At 48.4% G+C, this 17,306-nt stretch overlaps 1 protein-coding gene across 2 annotated transcripts in view; it reads right to left on the bottom strand.

Moving 5' to 3' along the window:
• The window catches only part of GABRB3 (gamma-aminobutyric acid type A receptor subunit beta3), a 238,005-nt gene that overhangs the window by 147,514 nt on the left and 73,185 nt on the right, over window positions 1-17,306 (bottom strand). Inside the window, exons 1-3 of one of the 2 annotated variants that reach the window (XM_037132732.2) lie at window positions 2,298-2,449; window positions 2,079-2,170; window positions 1,801-1,868 (exon numbers count right to left, since the gene is read on the bottom strand). In XM_037132732.2, the coding sequence (XP_036988627.1) occupies window positions 1,801-1,868; window positions 2,079-2,170; window positions 2,298-2,377 (240 nt within the window). In that variant the 5' untranslated portion in view covers window positions 2,378-2,449. Of the gene's footprint in view, window positions 1-1,800; window positions 1,869-2,078; window positions 2,171-2,297; window positions 2,450-17,306 lie in introns of those variants that run through there. The other variant, XM_037132731.2, reaches the window with a different exon arrangement.

A 17,306-nucleotide genomic window follows, 5' to 3' on the forward strand; every position in this document is an offset into this window, starting at 1 on the left:
ACTCGAGACTCCAGAGCAGTGAGGTAACTGAGCTTAAAAGTGACGTCACAGAAGACGTTCCATGGTCTGGGCCAGCACAATGTGGTGTCCAGTTCTCGAAGGACCACGTCAACATATTTTCTTTAATTTGCCACCCAGTACAACACTTTTGACAATAACCCACTAACTACTGAATTAGCTCCCATAAAAACTGTCTTCTCTAAGGGAATGAGACGACCCCAGTGAAGAAACTCATAGATTACAGAGTAGATCTTCCATAAGCAACTTGTTTTTTTTGAGATCACAAAGTATACCTTTCAGACAGAATGATTTTTACCAAATTACAAAAAAAGTAAACTATACGTCATGTTAATTTTAATGTAATGTATACAAAGTCATATTCCTTCTGTCTCTTTGTACCACTTTCATTATTATAATGCCTTTTACATAAATATCCTAAGTGAAAGAAAGGCACAGTGTTTTTAAAAATACATCATAATTTTCAAATATTGAAGTTCAGAGTGAAAAATTTATAAAAAATGGTTTCGAGTGGCCAAAGACTTCTTCCTACAAAATCCACAGTAGTATATATTTTAAAATCTGTCTTGCTAAACACATCATTTAAATACTAGTTTCAGCGTATTTGTAAATGCCTGTATTTCTAGAATTTATTGCAATGTTTCTCGACGTGCAGTCCACAAACTATCTGCTTAAAAATTCACCTGAAGCATTAGTTTTAAATGCAAGGTTCCCCCCCCAGCGCGGCCGGGCCCCAGTTAGCTCCCAAGAAGCCGGGCGCTCGCCTTTACACAAGTTCGTTCGCCCACGTGACTGGGGCGCACCAAACCCCAAACCTACCGCGTCCCAAACCGGGCCTCATTATAATCTCAACCTATGTTCCAATCACAAGTCGCCAAGTGACTTCGTCCAAAAATGTATTGTTTCCGAACGCTCCTTTTCACCGTTTCTCAAGTGTCCACTCAACAGAAAATGGAACCTGTTTCCCAATCGCAGGCCACTTCAGTTCAATGAACCAGAGAAAGGGGACCCCCCACGTTCCCTGCGGTGGGGCAGAAGCGCTGACACCCCCTCCGCATCCTGGGACGGCGCCCTCCGCTTCCTGCAGCTCCGAGTGGGAAGCCTCATCAGCAACACCAGCCCCCGGCGACCGGCTCACTGGCCTTGGCCGCGGGTTCTCGGGGCCGCCAGCCCGTCGGCACCTCCGAGAGGCCCGGTGGAGCGCGGCTCCGGGTTCCAGCGCCCAGGAGACCGCCGTCCGAAAGGCCACCCAGACCCAGGAAAGTGACCGAGGCACCCCTGGAAACACTGACCGCCTCCCTCGTCCTCGCCAGCTGCCAGCATCTCTTTCCGAAAGGCGACCAAGGAACCTGAGCGACCTCTCACCTGGAGCCCGACCCACCCCCGCAGCTGCCAGTCTCCGGGCTCCCAGCGCCTGTTGCTAACGATGCGGACGGCACTGTGCACTAGCTCTTGGCGGCCTGGGGACCAGTGACAGCGCGCAAGAGGATCCGGCAGCACGGGCGGCGGTGCCAGCCGAGCGCTAGGCCAGCCCAGGACCCCTTCCTTCCGCAGGAAAGGTGCGCCCTCCGCAGGGCCGCGACGCCCACGACGCCCCCCGCGCGCACCGGGCGGGTGGAGGGAGCAGCGCGAGCAGGAGGCCGGCGCCCCAGCGCGCCGCTCCCTCTGCGGCCGGGAAGCTCGGCCCGGCGGAGAAGGCCTCTGGCCCAGCACCGTGGACGCCTCGGGCCCAGACAGCAAGTCAGGGGCTCAGGAACGGCCCTGGGGAGGGCGGGCACTCACCATGTTGACTTCGGAAACCATGTCTATGCTGGCGATGTCGATGTTCATACCCACGCAGACCGGGGGACCTGCGGGAAGCGCACGACACGGTGGTCAGTCGGGCGCGGGGTGCGGGTGGCTCTGAGGATGCCGGGACTCTCCGAGGAGGGGGCGCAGGAGAAGTGCCCCCCACGCCGCTCGCCAAAGCTCGGCGGAAGCGGACCCCGCCTCCCTCCTCCACCCAGGCCACCAGCGCCGGGGTTCGCGCTTCCCGCAGCGGCCGCGCACACCCCACTCACCCCCGAAGTCGGGTCTCAGGCGAATGTCATAGCCTTTCAACAGCTTGTCCACCGTCTCCTTCACAAAAGACATGTTCCCGGGATCGTTCACGCTGGGGAAGGGGGAGAGGGTCGCAGAAAGCCGGGTCAGGCGGCAGCTCGCCCGCCGGCGCCCCGAGCGCACCCCCGCGCGCCCTGCCCGTTCCCGGCCCGCTTCCCGGCAACCCACCGCCAACCTACCTCTGGGCGCAGCACACCACCGCCACCAGCACCGGGGCCGAGAAGAAGCCGAAAAGCCTTCCTCCCGCAAAGCCCCACATCCCTCCGCCGCGCCCCGGCACGGGGGAGGGGGCGCCCCGCCGCCGTCGCGACCCGCAGCCGGGGCTGCTCCTGCTGCCGCCGCCGCCGCCGCCGCGCTGGCCCGGAGCGGAGGAGGGCGGAGGGGGAGGGGAGGGAGGCGGGAGGAGCGGGGAGGGGAGGAGCGCGGGCGCAGGAGCGGGGGGAGGGGAGGGGGCCGGGCGAGCCCGAGGCGGAGCCCGCCGCCCGCGCGCCCGGCCCTCCCCGCGCTCCGGCCGCGGCGGCGCGTGGCCCTGGCCCTGGGCGCTCCCTCCAGCCCCAGGGGCTGCGGAGCCCGACCTGGAGCCGGGCGGCAACGGCCGGAGGAGCGGCGGCTGCGCCGCGCACAGCAGGGCCTGGAGTCGGCCGCGAGGCCAGCTCCTCTGGGCTCCCAGCGACCGCGCGACGCGGGCAGCCGCGGCAAGGGACACGCGACCCGCTTTCCCCACCCCCTCCCGGACCCCGACCCGCGCTGGACGACCCCGGCCCGGCTGCGGCGCACCGACAGCCCAGGGGCGCAGCGGAGCGGGTGCCTCTGTCCGCCGCACCGCGCTCAGCAGCGCCCAGAAAGAGGCTGAGGGGTCCCCGGGAAGCCCCCACCTCACCTGCGGGGCTCAGAGCCGTGGGTCCCCAGGGTCCAGCAGAGCCAGACCGGCAGCAGGAGAGCCGGGAGCCCGGAGCACATCGCGCTGCTCCTCCGACCTCAGCTGGGTGGGATCCGCGCTCCCCGCCCCCCCAGTCACGGAGAATTCAGCGCCGAAGCGGGGATCCCCGCCCCTGCCCCCACCCACGGGCTTTCCCGCCTGACCCATCATCCAGCCCCTAGCATGGCGGCCCAATTAATTATTTATGCACTATAACACCATTTTAAAAACCGGCTTCTCTCACCATCACCCCGAACATTTCCTGTGCTCACCCCCCCCCGCCCCGTGCTCACATATATGCATGTGTGTGCACGGCAAAGAAAGTCCGGGTGGTGTGCACTGCGTTACCGGGAAGCCGAGGTCCCCGTCGGACGTGGAGGCGCCGGGCTGCCATTCCAGCGCCGCAAACGAGGCGCGCTCGGCCGCAGCCCGGAGCTGTCCGTGGTGCTTAACCACGGGGAGCGCGGGAGCTCGCTTACCCTGGAACCGTCCCGCACCCTTCGGCTCTCGTGGAAAGACCCCTGGCGCCTTGGCCGACAAACAGGCCGAGGTTCGCCACAGCCCACCCCCTCCTGAGTGTCCCCACTGTGTCCCTAAGGGTGTCTTCTCTCCTGTGGCCGTGAGTTCTATTTTTCTTCGGTGAACGATTCTCAGGGAAGTTTCCTTGTGCCTCAGATTTCTCATAGTGGAGGAAGTGGTTACACAGTCGAGCGTGTGGTCAGCAGAACACCCCCCACGAATCGGGTTCACTTCGTGCTCAGTGGGCTTGCTTGGGCCTTTCTGGTCCTTAACGAATGGTTAATAACAGGCGACTCCTTCCCGGCACTGACTTCTTTTCTGTTGTCCAGACTTTGCGTGGCTCAATGTCTCAGTCTGGACCCTTATTCTCAAGCCGGCGTGTTTCTGTGCATTCATTTTACATGTCCCTGCCTTTTAAAAGCATCAGTTTGATTTTTGGAACAGAAAATGTGACCGCAGAAACTGCAAGCTTGATAGGTTACGAGATAAAAATAGCTCTCGGGTCATTTTCTGGAAAAGTCTACTTACAGCTACGTTGTATTCTGTGCCCTGCTAGGCGCGATGGAATTACCAGGAAAATGAGATCTGGGTTATCATCCCTCCCCACCCACATTCCCGTCTGCGTGTCTCCCACCTGTCTGGGCCTCTCTCAGGGAAGCGCTCTGCTGGGATCACAGCTGCACAGAGCAAACGACGGGAACACGGTTTGGAGACCCACATCACAAATGCTATTACTACCCACCCATGCACCACGTGAAATCTAGGTTTCAACCGGTCTGAGGCTGTTGGCCTTATATTTTATTTTAATTTTTAATCCTCATTCAAGGATATGTCTTTTTGTTGACGAGAGAGAGAAGCACGAAAGAGAAACATCCATGAGTCTCCTCCTGTGTGACCCCACCACCGAGGTGTGTGCCCTGACCAGGGATTGAACCCATAACCTTTTGCTGCAAGGGAGGACACTCTACCCAACTGAGCCACCCCACCAGGGCGAGACCCTGGATTTTATGCCAGGGGCTGGGCCCCCCTGAAAGCTCTGGTCAGTTTTACGTGGGAGCGAGCCCACTCCCTACCACATGCCCTTGCTGCCTGTCTGTCACCTCCCATCTTCAGGCTTCTCAGGTGACCCTGAGGTCCAAGATGCCGCCGTACCTGCTTGGTACCCACACATGCACAGTCTGAAATGGCAGGAGATTTAGCGACCCATGATGTGGACGTTTAACGAATGGAAGGTGGGAGTCAGTGGATAATGGCTCTCCCTTTCCTGGAAAGCCGAGGGGGCCCATCTCCTCGTCTTCCATACCTCTCTTCCCTGTTCCTGAGATCTTGTTTTCATTGATGTTACCCTCATAATGCAGCAGCACTTACATTTTGCCTCGAGATAGGTTTTCTGGGAAAGCCAAGCAAAGTCATCAACTGACTGGAAAATCAATAAAAAGTGTCACTGGAAATGCAGGGTTTTTATAATGAGAAGAAAAAAAAATCAAAGGGAAACACGTTGGTGCTCAGACACAGGTGTGAGCAAAATCTGTGCGTCCAGAAGGCTGACCACGGTCGCCGCCCAGCTCACACAAGCAACAAAGGGTGGCCGTGCAGCCCGCCTCCACCCCAGGCTCAGCGCCCTCCCCCGTGAGCCGACAACTTGGAGGCTTCAGTGACCCCTGAACCCCAAGCACCCCGACCTTCCACTCTCCTGCCTGGATTCCTGAAACCAAAACTAAGTCCATGCCTTAACTAGATGGTGCCAATGTATTAACAAAATCGGGAGCAAATTACTCATTCAACTTTTAACTCCATGCATTTTCTACTGAAAGAGGAAAATATCTGTAGCAGTCCCACCATGGGTGCATTTTCACCTGAGAAGAAGGAGTTGCATGCCATTGTGTCCATAGGGAAGCGGTCTCCACGGGCTGGAATAACAGTGGGGGCGGGGCACGCCACGGGCTCACCTCCACCAGCCCCCGTCTGTCCGTGTGGCCCACCCTGCGTCTTCCTCCACCCGCGGTTGTGTTCACAGTCGAATTCACAGAGAACCAATCTCTCTTTTCACATGGGATGAAAGTTCCCGACACTCTATTTTGAAACTCTTTAAAATCACAGTCCACTTGACATAGAGCACGTGGAGTAAGATGCGGAACGCACGATCAGATGAGTCGTGACAAACGCGTGAGCCCCCGTGCACTTCATCGCTCCCCACGCACCGTCAGTGCTTCACCCCGCGGGCCGGGCGCCCAGTTCCAGGCAAGCCCTGCCCTCGGCTCCCTCACCGGAGACCTCTCCCCAGTGCTAACATTGCATGTAGGTGGGATTATGCTGCAGATTCTAGCTTCTGTCTGGCTTTTCCTTCCTTCAACATAATGTTTCTGCCATTCCGTGCGTGAGGTTGCTTGCTTTTCTCCACTGCCGCGTGGCAGGGTGTTGTGTAGCTCTCCCCCAGTTTGTCTGTCCGTCCACCTGTTGGTGGACGGGCTGGTGCAGCCACCGAGGAACACAGCACGGGGTTCCCTCAAACAGCTAACAGGGAGCTGCCTCAGGAACCAGCAATCCTGATACATTCTGGGAACACAGCGGGAGAAATCCAAAACACGGATGTGGAAGCACACACGCAGCCCTGTGTCCACTGCAGCATCGTTTACAACAGCCAAGGTGCGGAAGCCGCCCACCTGTTCACTGGTAGAGAACTGGATAAAGAAGCGGTACATACATACCATCAAATATTACTCAGCCATAAAAAGAATGAAATCGGACCATTTGCGACAGCATGGATGGACCTAGGGGGCATTATGTTAAGTGAAATAAGCCATACAGAGAAAGACAAACGCCGTATGATTTCACTTACACGTAGAATCTAAAGAACAGAATAAACGAACAAACAAAATGGAAACAGACTCATAGAGACAGAACAGAATGATGGTTGCCGAAGGGGAGGGGCTGGGGGACTGGCTGGGTTGGTAAAGAGATTGAGAATTACAAATTGGAGGTGGCAGAATAGCCACGGGCTGTGAAGGGCAGCCCAGGGCATCCAGTCAGAATATTGCAACAACTACGAATGGTGCCAGGTGTGTACCGGAAATATCAGGGGAAACACTTTGTAAAATATATGCTTGTACACCCGACACTAATACAAATGGTACTGAATGCAAACTGGAATGGATAAACCAAACAAATAAATTAAGATGAAAAATCATCTTTTTTCAAAAGCACCGTTAATTTTGTCATATGAATCACCATCCTGGCCTGACCATCTAACGACACTCCCCACTCCTGGGACATTTGGAAAAGATGTTCAAATTCTCACTGAAGCAGTTTGGATGCAATGAGAAGCATAGGTCATATCACGAATTTTTTAAATATTGAAGGCCATGAAAAACAAGAAATTGACACAGTTGTAACCGCTTAACCTTAAACTACATCTGTATCTCAATAAAAGGTATAAACTAAAGCCACAGGTTAAAAACATGAAAAAAAAACTCACGTGGTTTCAATGCATTCGAAGTTTGATTATGATGTCTCGTTACGTGGATTTCTTTCTTTATATTTGGAGTTTGCTCAGGTTCATGAATGTGCCAGGTCACATGTTTTGCCAAATTTGCACAAATTTTAGCCGTTATTTCTTGGAATGCTTTTTCGGGCCACCTTCTTTTTCTTCTGGGACTCTGACAGTCTAAAACCCAGGGTGTCCAAACTTTTGGCATCCCTGGGCCACACTAGAGGAAGAAGAGTTGTCATGGGCCACACATTAAATACATTGTGACATGTAATCACAAAATAGCCTAATAATGGTTTAAGTAAATTTACGATTTGGGGTTGGGCCGCATTCACAGCCACCCTGGGACGCATGCGGCCCGCGGACCCCAGGTTGGATGCCCCCAGAAATGCTAGATCTTTCCCTAGAGTCCCAAATGTCCCCAAGGCTGTGTTCTTCACTTTTCTTTTATTCTTATTTTCTCTGTGTCGTTCGGATTGATTTCTCTCTCCAAGTCCCTGCTTCTTTCCTCTGTCCCCTCTACTCTGCTCCTCCCGCCCATCCACGGTGGCTTTGATGTCGATTATTGTATTTTTCAGTCTTAAAACTTCCATGTGTTCTTCGCTGTACCTTCTGCATCTTGCCCGAGGCTATTTTCTCCACGCATTTCTGGTGCATTCTTAGTTCTCCCTGAAGCCTTCCTGTAAAGGCTACTTTAAAAGTCTTGCTTGGATCACTTGAATATTGTCTTTGTTCGTTCTTGGGATGCTGAATTATTATCTATCAAAACCTGGACAGTTTGGTCTGTTGTGTTACAAACATCAGATCCCGCTGAAATCTTAGGTGTCATCCAGCATCCTTCCACTGGGCTCAGAAAGGGGGTCTGCTCATTACTGGAGGGAGCGGGAGGAGTGACTCATCCCTGCTCTTCGTGCGACCTTTATTGACACTACCAGGTGCTGGCCTTGTTGATCCTGGTAGAAGACAAAGCCTCTTTGGGGACCATTTCAGGTGGGGAGTGGAGGGGCCTCATTCTTGATGGTGGAAGGAAGGCCAAGCCCCCCACATGGTCCCCAAGGACATTGTAGCATCCGGGGGGCTTGGTTACCATCTGCTAGGGTTGCTAGTCCTGCTTTCCTACTCAGCGTTCTTTGACACCATCCCTGTCACCCCTCCCTGTGGGGACATTGGATTCCTTTGACATCCAAGCCATGAAGGAGTGGGTGGGGCCACTGTTGTTTTCAGTCATCTTTAGCTGGAGCAAAGATTCCATTGTCTAGTCATTTTCTGTGCCCTGGCTGGTGTAGCTCAGTGGATCAAGCACAGACCTGCAAACCAAAAGGTTCGATTCCCAGTCAGAGCACATGCCTGGGTTGCGGGCCAGGTCCCCAGTAGGGGGCGCACATGAGGAGCGTTTCTCTCCCTCTTTCTCCTTCTCTCTAAAAATAAAAATGCATAAAATCTTTAAAAAATAATGAAACAATAAAATTTTTCTGTCTTGCTATGCTGCCGTACCCAGGTCCCTCTCTGGTGAGGACAGGCTTTTCTTGGGGTCCCATTTTTGTCTTGTGTGTGCTGCATTTTCTAATTGCTGGCTTCTGTGATATTCAGTCTGAGTTACATCAGACAAAAGAAAGCCCAGAAAGCTCACCGCCACTCACTCCCAGCTCTCCTGGCCATCTGCCGTTTTCTCTCCTGCTTTCACTGTCTCCTTATGTCTGCTTTAAAAAAAAAAATCAGGAGCCCTGGCCAGGCTGCTCAGTGGCTTGGAGCATCGTCCCACACACCAGAAGGTTGTGGGTTCGATCCTGGCCAAGGTACACACCTAGGCTGCGGTTCAATTCCCAGTTGCGTGCATACAGGAGACCAAAAAAAAAATTGATGTTTCTCTCACATCGATGTTTCTCTTTTTCCCTTCCTTTCTCTTAAAAAAATATCGATAAGAACATATCCTCTGGTGATGATTACAAAGATCAGGAGTTATAGAAAATACTACATTTTCTCCAGTTGAAAGATTAAATTTACTCCATTTTCCTGTCACTTCATCTAGTAAAAGAAGGCAGTAAAGAGGAAAGATAAATGACTATATTCAATCTGCCATGTTGAACCCTTAGTCCCATTAATAAATTCCCCAGGATTAAATCATTCTTGCATTCCTGAAAGAAAATCATGATTGTTTATAGCCTTTATTTTAATTTGTGCCTCACATAGCAACAGAATTTGCATTATTATTAATGTCAAAGGCAAAATTTCTTGAGAACTACTGCCCTGCTCAACAGTCTTTTTTTTTTCTGGTCATATTTCTTGCATTTCCATTCTTCTCTTTTCTTTCCGGGAGCTCCTGTAGAAGGTAAGCTATTTCATTTATATTTATAGAAAATTTTTATTTATTTTGTGCTTATGGTACAATATTATTTAGCTAGATATAAAATTCTAGGGTGCTGAGGTGTCAAAATGGATACAGAGGTTTTGGAGCCACATGTCATAAGTGAGACTTACTTATGATATTAAATATTAAAAATGGCATGGGCCCCGTCCGGGCTGGGCAGCTCAGTTGGTTAGAGCAGCGTCCCAATACACCAAGGTTGCAGGTTCAATTCCTGGCCAGGGCGCACACAAGAATCAACCAATGAGTGCACCAGTAAGTGGAGTAACTCCTTCTCTCTCTCCCTCTCTCTCTGTGTCTCACTCTCAAAGTAAAACAAAAAAAACAACATGGCGTGTCTAATGCCTCGACAACTAACATTTTCTGTTAGTAGTTTGATGCTATCAGTTCATTGTCTCAAAGGCCCACTTTTGCTGTTATAAAAACTGATATCAATTTAATTGGTTTTCCTTCCATCTGTGTCTTCCCATGGATTTCTCTGACCTTATCTTATTGAGAATGTGCTCAGATTCCTGGAAATTCTGATGTTCTGTGTATTTACCATGAAGAGTCTGGGTGTGGGTTTATTTCTTTTTTTAAGATTTTATTTATTTATCCTTAGAGGGGAAGAGAAGGAGAGAAATATTAATATGTGGTTGCCTCTTGTGCGTCCTCTGCTGGGAACTGGCCTGCAACCCAGGCATGTGCCCTGACTGGGAATCGAACCGCGATCCTCTGGTTCGCAGGTCCGTACTCAATCCACTGAGCTACACCAGCCAGGAGGGTTTCTTTGATTTACCCTTGTGAATATTCCGTGTGAGAAGTCATGCATGTAGTAAGTTCTAGAAAATGTGCCAGTTACATCGTTTACCTTCTGCCCTCCACGGCCCTCTTGTCTCTGGAATCTTCCTTTCCGAACTCTCACCTTGGACTTCAGGGTTTCTATTAAGTTTCCTAAAGTGCACGAGGCCTGAAATCACTGATGTTTTCGTCTCATTTTCTTCTGTGTAAACTAGGAGTCATTTTCCGGTTCTAATCTCTTTACCGTTTGCCCTCTTCAGTAAAGTCACCGAATGAACCCATGAGTTGATGAATTCCCCTGATTACTCATAGGTCAGCATCTCCCACTTCAGGTCTGTGACCTGTTTGTGAATTTTAGGTGTTCTAGAACATCATCACCAGGAGCTCATTTCCCATTGCATTTTTATCCCAAGGACATATTTCCACTGATTTTAGAGGAAAAAGAAATAGCTGGAGGTAGGAAGAGAGACAGAGCGAGAGATGGACCGGTTGCCTCCCATATGCGCCCCGACTAGCAATCCAACCCTCAGCCTAGGTATGTGCCCCGACTGGGAATCAAACCCACAACCTCAGTGCAATGAGGTGATGCTCCAACCCACGGAGCCACCCGGCCAAGGCTGGACGGTTACTTCTGCTCTGGCTTATGTCAGCCGCTCCACCAACTAGCGACCCGGCTCTCTCCAGCTCTGCTGGGCCCCTGACTCGAATTCTGTGAAGACAGGGTATTAAAAGCCAAGTGCCTACTACCAGGAACATGTTGGCAGTTTAGACATTAGATGAGGCATATCATCTTGAGTATTTAATGTTATAAATAAGTCTCATTACTGGCAGTTTGGAGCTAAAATCTTTGTTTTCATTTTGACACTTTCCTTCTAAAGCATGTCAAAGCATGCAATTACTTAGTCAAATGGTATGGACATTATATATATTTATGTATATATATATATATAATATACATTTACATAATTTATATATCTCACCTGGCACAAATAATGCTCCTTTTTATGACATAATCTTATATTACAAAATCATAAGCATGTCATTTTGTAACATAACAACATCACACTCAAGCACACCATAGGACATTTTAGGTGAAATGTTCAAATTAAAACTATAAATTATCACACCCATGTTATTATGTCATTATTACGTCATTCTGTAACGACAACCACACTCAAGCTGGTATCTCTGCCGGGCTGCGCCCTGTGTGTGTCTCTGTGTGTGTGTGTCTGTAAATATTGCCAATTGTTTTCTACAACGATTATAACAGTCTCCTTCACATGTGCCGAGTGTGACAGTGACCAGTCAGAACACCCACATCAATGTTAGTTCCATTTTCTTTTCTTTTACTTATTTATTTCTAGACACGGGAAGAAAGGGAGAAAGAGAGGGAGAGAAACATCAATGTGTAGTTGCCTCTCATGCGCCCCCTACTGGTGACCTGGCCCACAACCCAGGCATGTGCCCTGACTGGGGATCCAACCAGTGACCCTTTGGCTGGTCGCCGGTACTCAATCCACTGAGCTACACCAGCCAGGACCCCCATTTTCTAATCTGTGACAAATAGCAACTCAGGTTGTGAAAAAATACATATTTTATAAGTTAAAATATTTTACCAATGTCATGACACATGGCTAATGTTTCTTAAATTATCTGGGCATGCGCCGCCTTCCCCTGGAAGACCATATATACACCATTTATTCTGAAGCAGTTTAGATGTACAGAAAGAACTGGGTGAGGGCACAGAAAGTTCCCAGTAGACCCCACTCCATCTGTCTCCCCCGTTCTTAACATCTGACAGCGTAAGTATGTCTGTTATAATTAATGAACTAATATTGAGGCATCGTACAAATAAAGTCCATCCTTTACTCAGAATTTTTTTTCAAGGTTTTTATTTATCTATTTTTAGAGAGAGGGGAAGGGAGGGAGAGAGAGGGAAACATTAATGTGCGAGAGAAACATCAATTGGTTGCCTCTTGTGTACCTCGAACTGGGGACCCGGCCCCCAATACAGGCATGTGCCCTGACTGGGAATCGAACCAGCGACTTTTTGGTTTGCAGGACAATGCCCAACCCACTGAGCCACACCAGTCAGGGCTGCTCAGATTTTCTTTTAGCTAATGCTCTTTGTCTGTCCCAGGGTCCCATCTAGAATACCATATTCTACTTCATCATCCTGTCCCCATAGACTGTTTTGCCTCTAACGGTGGGATTGTCATACCTGGGGAAACTGGCCCCTCTGTTGTCACGCCATCCCCCTCTTTGTCCTGAAAATGTCCCTCCTTCTGAAGTCCACGTGTCTGAAATGACTATAGCTACTCCAGCTTTATTTTGATGTTCATCCGCAAGATATCAGCTTCACAGAGCTGCTGTAACCAATGACCACCAACCGCTGGTTGACTACAGCAGACTCATTCTGCCGCAGCTCTAGGGACCACAAGTCCAAACTGTGGAATCGGCAAGGCCACGGTCAAAGTGGACCCCCTCTGCCCTTTGGCAGCCTGGGCGTCCCTTGCCTCTCTCCAATCTCTGCCTCTGTTTTCACATGACCTTCCCCCTGTGCATCTGTGTCCTGGGGAGTCATAAGTCCATCACATGAAGACGCCAGCCTTTGGTTGTAGGGCCCACCCTAACCCAATATAGCCTCATTTTCCCAAATTCCATCTGCAAAGGCTATTTCCAACCAAGGCTGCCTTCTCGGGTTCCATGTGGCCTTGCATCCGGGGGAGGGGCGGGGGAGCACTCTCCAGCGCAGTGTGCCACGAAATACTTTTCTCTACCCTCTACTGAAAACTTTATTTGTATAGTGCGTTTGCTTTGTAGGCAACCAACCCCTGAGTATTGGTTTTTTCAATCCAGTCTGTTTGTCTCTGTCTTTTCATTGGTGGATTTATTCCACTCCCATTTAAAGTAATTATTTATGTGTTGCTTCTTTGTGGGTAGATAGGAGAGGGTGTGAGGGAATAAGCAGAGTTGGAAGGAGACCGGACTTGGGATCGCGAATGCACAATACAGTACGCAGAGGATGTATTGTAGACTTGTACACCTGAAACCTATATGATTTTATTAACCGATGTCACCCCAATAAAATCAAGAAAAAAGAAAAAAGTGATTATTTATACAATTGGATTGATATCTATGGTCTTCATAACTGTCTTCTGCTCATTGCATTCATCCTTTGTTTTTTATCCCTTCTGCCTTTTTTGAGCATTTTGCATCATTCCCTTTGTCTCCTTTCTAGCATATTATCTTTATTTTTTAAATATTTTAGGAGTTTCCTTAAAGTTTACAACATATATTTTCACTCACCTAAACCTACTCCAAAGGACTATATACTACTTTACATACAGTTATAATGCAGTTATAACTGAATATTCCCAATTTCCTATGACATTGTTGTCACTCATTCCAATGATCCCTGCGTGTTGATCACTCAATACATTGCTATTGCTACTTTCAAGATCAAAGCGTAAGAAAAAATCACACCTTTCATTTTATCTGCATTTATAACTTCTCTTATACACTTCTTCCTTCTTGTCACTCCATGTGTCTGACCTGGATCCTGTTTTTTCCCCTGAAGAACATTTTCGGACATTTCTTTTGCAGCAGGTTTGTCGGGGATGAACTCCCTGCTTTTGCTCGCCTCGCCAGCATCTGGCGCATTCCTCCTTCCCTGGGTACAGAATTCTAGGTTGATGTTTACTATTTCTTTCAGCACATTCAATGTTTCATGGCACTCTCTCTCACCTGCATGAGTTCTGACTGCAAGGGCACTGGGTTTCTTATTTTTGTTCCCCACGGGTAAGAAATTTATCCCTGAGTGTAGCCCCTCAGAAGTCCACCAGTCTCAATACTGCTCCACACGTCACCATCACCAAAACTACCCGTGGAGCTTTCCTACCTGTTGAGAGAGCAGACCCAGCTGCATCTCTCAGGGCTTCCTGTTCTCCAGGTTTTGGGGTGCTGGCTTGCTCTGTGACCTCAGTTCTCTGATGTGTCCAAAAGAAGCTGTGAATTATCACCTTGTTCAGATTTCTCTTGTTCTAAAAAAGGCAGGGACTACTTCCAAGCTCCTTTATGTGTCAGGGCCAAAAATCAGAAGTCTTAAACATTTTATTTATTTATTTTTAATCATTTAAAAAAATGTTATTCTGATACAATTGTCCCAATTTTTCCCCCTTTACCCTCCTCCACCCATCCCACACCCACTCCCACAGTCAGTCCCCACACTTGTCCATGTCCATCAAAAGCAATCTACAGCTTTGGCCGAGTAGCTCAGATAGTTAGAGCATCATCCCGATATTGCCAAGGTTGTAGGTTCGATTCCCAGTCAGGGCACCAATGAATGCATGAATGGGTGGAGCAGAAAAACTGATGTTTTTCTCTCTTTCTCTCTCTCTCTCTCTCTCTCTCCTTCCTTCTGCTCTTTCTGAAATCAACTAATTAACTATTTAAAAAAGCAATGTACAATATGCTTATAGTGTTAAAAGATATCCCCCTTTACTGGGATATTTCATACCCCAGTAAAATCCCAAGCAAACTCCTTCAATGATACGGTTTTCGATGTAAGGCTCTGATCTACTGACAAGATTGCCGTGTTGAGAGGGGTGCGAATCCAGGATGAGCTGTCAAGCTCTTCTACAACAATGTGACTATTTACTGTGACTGGAGCACCGTCGTGCATTTTATGCACGAGACCTAAGCATGATCAGTCTTTAAAGCATACATTATTTTATTGCTGATTGAGAGACAAGAAATAAAATGCAAATATCAATGTTACATTATAATATATCATTAAGTATTAATATCATATATCTAAACCATGTGTATAAATGATGTACATACATCTATCTTTTATATATATAATTTTTAAAAATTTAGTCCTGTCTAGTGTGGCTCAGTTGGTTGAATGTCACCCCACAAAGTGAAAGGTTGCAAGTTTGATTCCCGATCAGGGCATGTGCCTGGGTTGCAGGTTCAGTCTCCAGTCAGCAGGGCACATAGAGGCAACTGATCTATGATTTTCTGTCATATCAATGTTTCTCTTCCTCTTTTTCTCCCTCCCTTCCCCTCTCTCTAAAAATGAATACATAACATCTTTTTTAAAAGTCAGTCCATTTTAGCCCTGGCTGGTGTAGCTCAGTGGGTTGAGTGCGGGCCTGCGAATCAAAGGATTGAGGTTCGATTCCCAGTCAGGGCACATGCCTGGGTTGCAGGCTGGTTCCCAGCAGGGGACGCACAAAAGGCAACCACACATTGATATTTCTCTCCCTCTCTCCTTCCCTTCCCCTCTAAAAGGTAAATAAATAAAATCTTTTAAAAAATCAGTCCATTTAAACTTACATATTTAATAAGTACCATCATAGGAAAACGAAAAGAATATAAAATTGCCCTTATTTCCAAAACAAAAGTGATACAATTATTATTTTAGTGTATTCTTGGTTTTCTCAATGTACACCTTCAATGTACAAATTATTCTTTATAAATTGGGATTATGGTATCCCCTTTTACATAGATTTCAGGACTATGTGATTTTGTATCAACTTCACAACAAACGAGACAATATTAAATTAACACAGCTCCAAAACTTAATGCACTCAAAATCACTTTTGATGCCTCACTAGTTAATTGTTCTGTAATAAGCTATTTAACCTCTTATGGTTGAAGTTCATTTTCATTTTCCCCCCTATAACAACATTACAATGTAGTTACTTCTGAAACACCACTTTGATCACGTCTACTTGTTTCCTTGGGATGAAGTTTCAAAAGTAGAATCACACACCTCTCCACCCCAAAGACACGACCCTCGCCAGGCTTTTCAGAAGCAGTTGCCTCCCCGCCTCAGGAAGCAGCTGCCAGCCTTTGTCCCTCAGGCAGGAAGTGAACCTGTCGTTGCTCACACTTAAACCGAGGAGATGACATCTGTTGTCAAAGGACCTTACCTGTATTGCCTGTGGGGAGTAGGGTATACATTCCCTACCTCTCTAGGGAGTACATAGATTTTTAAAATCCTCACCATAGGATATACATGTATTTATTGATTTTAGAGAGGAAGGAAGAGTGAGAAATAGATATTGATGTGCGAAACACTGACAGGTTGCCTCTCCTACGTTCCCCAATCTAGGCATGTGCCCTGACAGGGGATTGAACCCACAGCCCTTCGGTTTATAGTACAACACTCCAACCAACTGAGCCACCTAGTCGGGACATGTGAACTTTAATTATAGTTTCATTTGTAGCTTAATTGTAGTTTTAGTTGTTTTTATTATTACTTTCATTTCTGTGCATTTACTCGTTCATTTATTCTTACATGTTTATTCATACACATGGCTTCATATGCTTATATTCCCCAGTTCTCCTGTGTTTGTGAATTGTTCTTCATTTGCTTATGTTCCTAATGATGTGTTTACATTTTGTATCGGTTTGCAAGAACGTTTTAAGATAATCACAGCCCTGGCTGGTGTGGCTCAGTGGATTGAGTGCCGGCCTGCGAACAAAAGGGCCACCGGTTCGATTCCCAGACACAGTGCATGCCTGAGTTGCAGGCCAGGTCCCCAGTAGGGGGCGTGTGAGAGGCAACCACACATTGATGTTTCTCTACCTCTCCTTCTCCTCCTGTTCCCCTCTCTCTAAAAATAAATAAATAAAAGCTTTATAAAAAGTGATCATCAAATCTGTGCCGTAAGCACTCTAAAGAGTTATGGGATTGATGAGCAATAACGGCCAAGAGCTTCCTGCGTGTCCAGCCTGGAGATCATTGCTCTTCATGCGTCTCTACTGCACAGAAACCCGGTAACAATGTTCAAGGGGCTGGATTCCTAACACCCCTGCGACCTGCCTGGAAACCGAGGGTGAGAGAGGAGAACAGTGTTAGAGCACCCTTATCTGTTCTCCTCATCACTGAGTGGCATCTTTGCCACTGATGGTCCACCAGATATACCTGAGGTTAGTTGTTCAATCCAATATTAGCAACCCATGTCCCTGATGGTCAGCATCTCCAGCCCATGGTCTTATCATACCAGTGGTCCAGAGGAAAGTCGATTTTGAACATTCATGAAAAGTGTAAACGCTGCATGAGTTTTTGCTAACCCACTGCATGTCCATATGCTTATTTACTT

Source organism: Artibeus jamaicensis, unplaced genomic scaffold (genome assembly GCF_021234435.1).
Source record: "Artibeus jamaicensis isolate MK-2021 breed Jamaican fruit bat unplaced genomic scaffold, CSHL_Jam_final scaffold_612, whole genome shotgun sequence".
Taxonomy (NCBI): Eukaryota; Metazoa; Chordata; class Mammalia; order Chiroptera; family Phyllostomidae; genus Artibeus; species Artibeus jamaicensis.